We start from the raw sequence: 6,984 nt of genomic DNA, 5'->3' as shown, positions 1-6,984 counted from the left end.
GGGGGGGGGGGGCCTGCCACTCTCTGGAGTCATGGATGGAGGTCGATCTGGAAGCACACTTGCTTCAGAGTCTGTGGCTGGGGCACCTTGAAACAACTCTCACCCACACCAGGCCTTCGAGGTGAAAACCCCAGACTGCAGTCCCAGAGTGAGTCTGGGTTCTGAGGGACATCCACGCCCTTTGGTGGTCACTTGAATGCAGTGGCCTCCTGGTGGCCACGAGCCTTCCCATCACACTGTCCTCAGTCTCGCTGAGTGGTCATGTTTGTCAGGTCTCCTCTGGGACCCAAGTGCAGAGGGCTTCTTTGTGCAGAGTCCCGCATTCCGACCAGAGACCAAGCCCGCTGGCCTTCCTGAGTGCTGTGCTGTCAACACCCCAGGCCCTGGCCCTGGCGGGCTCAGGCAGCTCCTGGACATGCCCCTGTGGCCAGAAACCAGCGAAGGCTTGTTCTGCTCAAATCTGCCAACGTGTGGCAAGTTGGCGGTGATAGGGTGCTACTCAATGGGCAATGCTGCCTGCCCTCCCGCAATGCACTGGGCTGTGTCCCTCTCCTGGTGACATCTGTGGCCAGGTGGCCTCACCCCTGCTTCCTAGAAGTGGGGACGTGTGTCCTGCAGGTGTCTTCTAGCATCTGCTCTACACCTTTGGACAGTCGTGTTTGTTTACGCCTTTGAGGCTTCTAAGTTCAATGACAGGATTTCTTTCTGTATTATTATTATTTGGCTTTAAAGAAGTAAATAACAAGTAATATTTTTTTATTAAAACGTTGACATAAAAAAATGGTAACAATTGCAGAGTACCATCTCAGCAAGGCCCCTCAGCGTCACATGCTCAGACAGCCATGGTTAACAGTCAGTCTGGCATCCCTCTCGAGGGGCATAGGCACGCAGTGTTCCTCCTCACAGCCGCAGGGGACAGCCAGTCCACAGAACGCTCAGCCTCCGGGCCTCACATGTCATGTTCCCTAACAGATCCCTGCACCACCAGACAGTGCCAGTCTAGGCTGAAAAATTCACGTTGTCCTAACAAAACGTACTAGTCAGTGTCTGATTCTTCATATGAGCATTTGGGTTTCCAGTATTCCACTGTTCCTAACATCATAATCCCTGTGCAAGACTCAAGTCACGTCTTTAGGGCGGTCTAGGAGCAGAGCTGGCCAGACCAAGGGCAGGAACCTGATCTCAAGAGGATGTGTCCGAAGGCTGACCAGCACGTGCTGCTGCCAGCCGCAGAGGGCAGTGTCTGGGAGGTGTGGGCATGTTACGTGTTAGGAAGATGTGTGTGCCCTAAACTGTCTCACTTCTTACTGGACCCTGTGCTCTCAGCACCTACTGTGGCGGGTGGTGTGTTAGTGGGAAGCAGGGGTCCCCTGGACAGGCTGGGCATTGCTCACGGGCCCCTGCGGCCGTCTCTTCCAGTGGTCTACCATCACGGCAGCAGCGCGACGGGCGGCCATTACACCACGGACGTCTTCCAGATCGGCCTCAACGGGTGGCTGCGCATCGACGACCAGACGGTGCGGGCGGTCAGCCAGCACCAGGTGGTGAAGCCGGCGGCGGAGCGCGCGGCCTACCTCCTGTACTACCGCCGCGTGAACCTGCTGTAGCCCGGCGCCGCCGCCCCTGCCCGCTTGTACGCCTCCGGCTCGCACTCACTTCCTGCCGCGCTCGTGGCTCTTTAGAGAGAAACTTCTCCCCTTTGCAGAAATGGGTTAGAAACAAAAAGGAGACGCCCTGGGGTTTGTGCGCAACACGGCTCGTGTCGACTTCCAACTTCCAAATCAGAGGCATCTGGAAACAGACTGTCGCTCGAGTTAAGATACACAAAACCCGTGTTTCCGAAATGATGCTCATTCCTGAAATAGAAAGGACAGCTCGCTTTTGAGTCCCAGTCTCATTGCTTAGTACAGTAAACCCCGTGCCAGCAGCAACACTTGTAAATTTGTGAAAATGAATTTTATCTTTCCTTAAGAAATAAATTTTTTAGTCCATCACACTTTCCTCCCCACCCTTTAGTTTTTGATAAATGATAAAAATGAGCAAGTTATCAGAGAAGAAATAGTTCTTACTTCAAGGAAGAAATGAAAACAAAAAATAAGTTGCTGGTTCCTAACAAGAGAAAGACATTTTAATAATTGTGCGATGAGAAACTGCTTCTGCACGCACTGCAGGCCTGTCCGCGTTACGACGTCAGCCTACGTAGGATGGGCGATTGTAGCTGTTGCCATTCCGAGATGTCCAACTGCACTCAGCCTCTGTGCACATAGTGAGAAATGGGCAAACTGACGAAGACTGGTATTTCTCTACTGCTCTGTCCGCTCTCCTGTGACGCCGCATCCCTCATTGTACACGGTGTAGTGGTACCTAGGAGTTCACAGTTGTCGCCCATCAATAAAAACCACCGCGTTGGTTTAAAGCTATGTGTGTGTGTCTTTGAATGCGTTTTCCTGCTGTCGCCGGCCCCCCCCGCCCCTGCCCGCTTGTACGCCTCCGGCTCGCACTCACTTCCTGCCGCGCTCGTGGCTCTTTAGAGAGAAACTTCTCCCCTTTGCAGAAATGGGTTAGAAACAAAAAGGAGACGCCCTGGGGTTTGTGCGCAACACGGCTCGTGTCGACTTCCAACTTCCAAATCAGAGGCATCTGGAAACAGACTGTCGCTCGAGTTAAGATACACAAAACCCGTGTTTCCGAAATGATGCTCATTCCTGAAATAGAAAGGACAGCTCGCTTTTGAGTCCCAGTCTCATTGCTTAGTACAGTAAACCCCGTGCCAGCAGCAACACTTGTAAATTTGTGAAAATGAATTTTATCTTTCCTTAAGAAATAAATTTTTTAGTCCATCACACTTTCCTCCCCACCCTTTAGTTTTTGATAAATGATAAAAATGAGCAAGTTATCAGAGAAGAAATAGTTCTTACTTCAAGGAAGAAATGAAAACAAAAAATAAGTTGCTGGTTCCTAACAAGAGAAAGACATTTTAATAATTGTGCGATGAGAAACTGCTTCTGCACGCACTGCAGGCCTGTCCGCGTTACGACGTCAGCCTACGTAGGATGGGCGATTGTAGCTGTTGCCATTCCGAGATGTCCAACTGCACTCAGCCTCTGTGCACATAGTGAGAAATGGGCAAACTGACGAAGACTGGTATTTCTCTACTGCTCTGTCCGCTCTCCTGTGACGCCGCATCCCTCATTGTACACGGTGTAGTGGTACCTAGGAGTTCACAGTTGTCGCCCATCAATAAAAACCACCGCGTTGGTTTAAAGCTATGTGTGTGTGTCTTTGAATGCGTTTTCCAGTAACAGGAATCCGTGGGGGTGCGATTTCACTCCCAGAATTAAATGAGCCCTCAGACAGCATGATGTGTTTGTGGGAGCCGAACCAAGACTCCGGTTTTGCTTACTCGCTGTTTCCAAAGTCGTTGGGCGTGGTGATTTGGGTCAATGAAGTTTTTGAACCTTTACTTAACAGAAAAGAGGAGGTGATGGAAAGGAAGGCTTCCCACACAGAGAGGAGAGGAGGCCACGAGCAGTGGGCACTCACAGGGTCCTGCCCAGCGTCCAGTGTCGTGCAGGTAAGTCGGTGACACACCAGGCTCTGCAGAGACGTGCGTTCACGTTGGAGTTTCCTCAATGCCACGCCGGGGTTGGCATGTACTCTGGCATTCAGTGCTGACCCCGTCCACCTCACCTCACCCTGTTCCGAATGGCTGGGCCACCTCGTAAATGACCTGTTTAGCTTGGCATCAGGTCCGTAGAGCATGTGGCATTGAGAAGGCAGATCGGCCATGGGGAGGACTCCGACTAGCAGTTACCGCCTGAGGAGAGAGCAGACTGCCTATACAGCGTACATACCTGTAGGCAAAATTTTAAAAAGTGAGTAGGGACCAGCAAGTGGCATAATGCTTACATCACTGGGCTCGCACGTAGTTGACTGCAGTTCAAGTCCCAGACCCAGTGGCTCAAAACTCATACTGTGTGTGTGTGTGCATGCCCAAAATCCTGAGAGTGGAGAAGGGGTTGCAGTGTAGCCATCACCCCTGGGGGTGACTTCTCACTTTCTGTCTCCAGTGATCACTCGCCTTCTCTATAAAATAAAGTGCCACTGTGAATGCAACAGTGTTAACAGTGTATTCTCTTTGGAAGTGTAAAAAAAATGCATAAAAAGAAACAGAAGTTCCAAGGCTTTTCTGTTATTTCTCTGGCTCATAAAGATGTCCTGTGGACTGTATAGTGAAGACAAATCGTCCGTGTCAGTGTCCCGAGAGTCAGTAGGCCACAGAAACATTGGGAAAAATGTTACTGTTGTGAAATCTATTAGTACTGGGACCAGCAGTTAGCGTAATGGCTATGTCGCTGGACTCCCATGTAGTCGACCACAGTTCGAATCCCTAACCGGGTGACTTCAACTCACACCAGGTGCGTGTGTATACATGCCCAAGATCCCGAGAGCAGAATGGAGGAGGAGGGATTGTGGCGGGGCCATCCCCCTGGGGGATGACTTCTCTCTCTGTCTTTCTGTCTCTTACTGGTGAGCGCACGCACCCTATAGCAAAAACCTCTCCCAAAAAATCTATTATTACTTGTTTAGCAAGGCCATGTATTAGCCAACTCTACAAGTTGTTCCTTTGAGAGGATCTTATATTTTTCTTGCCAGAGGTGGGCTGGCTGGGGTGGTGGGCAGGGAGTGAGAAAGCATCCCCGTGGGGGGAGCCGTGTCCTGCAATCCCTTCTCATCTCCCTTTCCTTTCCAGACTTAGGTGTGCGCACGCCCAGGGCCCGCCACACTTCTCCAGACGGCATGCCAGTTGGACGGGACCAGCCACCCTAACCACCAGGCCCTGGCTGGTCCTGATGTTCCTTTAAAATCAAGTGTATTTGCTTTCTCAAATCAGTCCTAGCAAACCACAAAGCGGGCGCTCTTCCTTCAAGTGTTTTCTCTTGCTTTCTAGAAATGTATTGATTTAAGGGAGGTTCTTCAGCTTGGGGCTCTCTGTCCCCATCTTATTTATACCTTTGAGAGGAAAAATTAATTTACCTGAAAATGGAGCTCACCTCATGGCACCTGGCGACCTTGTCGCGCGTGTGGTGATGTTTCTTCTGGAGCAGACGATCAAGTGAAGGCGCGTCCCTTTTCCGATCTCGGCACCCTGGCAGTGTCCTCCGACAGGCGTGGTCACGTCTCCGCCTGTGCACTGTGGACTCGATTAGAGACCGGGCGGCCCCGACCTGCAGCCGCTGTATTGGCATTAAAGGAGACCTGCCAGTCCCGCTGCAGTATTTACTTGGCGATGTGTCTGGTCCGACTGGGTTCTCCCTGAGTGGTGGTGCTAAGGTATGCCTTCTCCCCTCCTTTCACGGCCGCCGGTAGAGGGAAGTGCCCTGTGGGGGATGAGCAGGCCGCGGCCCCGCCCTCCGTTTCTCCTTTCGGGATTTCGGGCAGCACACACATGCACCTTGCATGTTTCTCAAGCCACTGCATTCAAGACAAACCACACAGTTGGCCGTGTGGGATTCAGCGCCTTACCCAGCACACTACCAGCTGGGCTGGGCTGTTTTCATTTAAATGCTTTTGCCAACTTCATTTTCTCATGGACTTTCATTTAAGCACTTGCTCCATCTTTGGGGGAAGGTATTTATCGTGTGGTTTTGTAACAAAGCATGAGGGTGGCCTCGTTTTTCCTACTTGTGCATTTGAAGAGTTCCCAGATAGAAATTTTCCAAGGAAGGCCTGTGTTATTGTTGGCACATTCGGGAACTGGACAGAATAACCCCATGTCTTTTTCCCTTCAACAACGGAGGCTCCCTCTGCTCCCCCAGAGCCCTGGTCCCTCAGGGCTGTGGGTTTGTAGTCAGGCTCTGTGCTGTGGTTTTCAAGGTGTTCGGTGCAGCCCCGGATTTCTGGGGCTGGGTCTAATGAACTTGACGTTAAGCTTCTACCAGCCCTTCAAATAAAGCAATTCTTACATATTTTCTATTTTGGGATTATTTGATTTAAGAAAAAAAAAATTTTCTGGGCTCTAAACAAAATGAGAACAGTGCTTCCTGGGTAAGGTAAACTCACTTCCTGACCCGTTCCCAGTTTCATCAGAGGCCGCGGGCTCTGGACTTCAGGGCAGGACCACTGACCCGGCCCTTTGCACGGGTGGCCACTTACCTCTGCGGCGAGTCACTCCGACACCTGCGGGGCGAGGGAGAGACTCGGCCGTCTGGGCCTCTCCTTCCGTGCCGTCTGCAGGCAGCGAACGTTCGCCTGTGCTGTGCGGGTTCCGAGGAAGCCCTCCCAGGGGCGGGTGTGTAGCCTGAAACTCGTCATGCAAGTTAACCTTACTTCCTGAGAAGGTGTCCCTGTTTCATGTGCCTTAAAGTGATCCCTGCCAGAAGGTGGGAGGACTCTCGCCCCCAGAGTTCCCGCTGTGCCCGGGACACGGCTGCAGCTGCCCTGGGCATGTTTGCAGGCAGCTGGGTGTTGAGCCGCGGGGTGCCAGCGACTTACTGCAGTGTCCTCTGGGGCCCTCCCAGGGTGGTCCTGCTCACCACCCCCTCCCTCCTGCTCTCCCGCCTCACCTCCCCTACTCTTGGCATGTTGTCTTCAAGATGCGAATGAACAGCTGATGCCGAAGACCCGGCAGCCTTCCGTGGCTGTCGTGCTCTGGCCTCTGCCAGCCTCCGGGTAGCTCCTGCCCACGTGGTGCAGTTTGGGAACTGGCTGCAGACGCAGCGCTGCGCCTCGGCCTTGACGCCGTGCTCAGGGCGAGGGCCCCTGCCGTTTCCTGTGCCTGCCCTGCCCACCACGTCAGCCCCTGGCACTCAGGAGCAGACGGAGGGTGACCGGCTGCCGGGGATTGCAGAGGCGGGGGGGAGACACAGGTGAACCCTTAGTGCTGTGGCACTCAGACAGAGCCAGCGAAGAAGCATGATGAGGGCCGCGACAGGCCGGCTCTGTCCTGCTGACAGCCACGCGTCGGGCAGTGCCAGACTCCTC

The 6,984-nt window shown here is 52.9% G+C and overlaps 1 protein-coding gene and 1 long non-coding RNA gene across 2 annotated transcripts in view; one reads left to right on the top strand and one right to left on the bottom strand.

Annotated features, from left to right (window-relative positions):
* Positions 1-2,420, top strand: part of USP10 (ubiquitin specific peptidase 10) — a 66,402-nt gene extending 63,982 nt beyond the window's left edge. Inside the window, exon 14 of the mRNA XM_027773445.1 lies at positions 1,420-2,420. Within this exon, the coding sequence (XP_027629246.1) occupies positions 1,420-1,607 (188 nt within the window). The 3' untranslated portion in view covers positions 1,608-2,420. The remainder of the gene's footprint in view (positions 1-1,419) is intronic.
* A 473-nt stretch (positions 2,421-2,893) lies between these two features.
* Positions 2,894-5,467, bottom strand: LOC102471990 (uncharacterized). Its single transcript, XR_001370669.1, has 2 exons — positions 5,055-5,467; positions 2,894-3,854 (listed from the first exon to the last, which is right to left on the bottom strand). It is a non-coding gene; the product is annotated as an uncharacterized LOC102471990 (long non-coding RNA).
* Positions 5,468-6,984: the final 1,517 nt, after the last annotated feature.

This window comes from Tupaia chinensis, unplaced genomic scaffold, assembly GCF_000334495.1.
Source record: "Tupaia chinensis unplaced genomic scaffold, TupChi_1.0 Scaffold000355_1, whole genome shotgun sequence".
Classification (NCBI taxonomy): Eukaryota; Metazoa; Chordata; class Mammalia; order Scandentia; family Tupaiidae; genus Tupaia; species Tupaia belangeri.
Note: the sequence above shows the minus strand (reverse complement) of the source record. Positions and strands in the feature narration are given on the sequence as shown.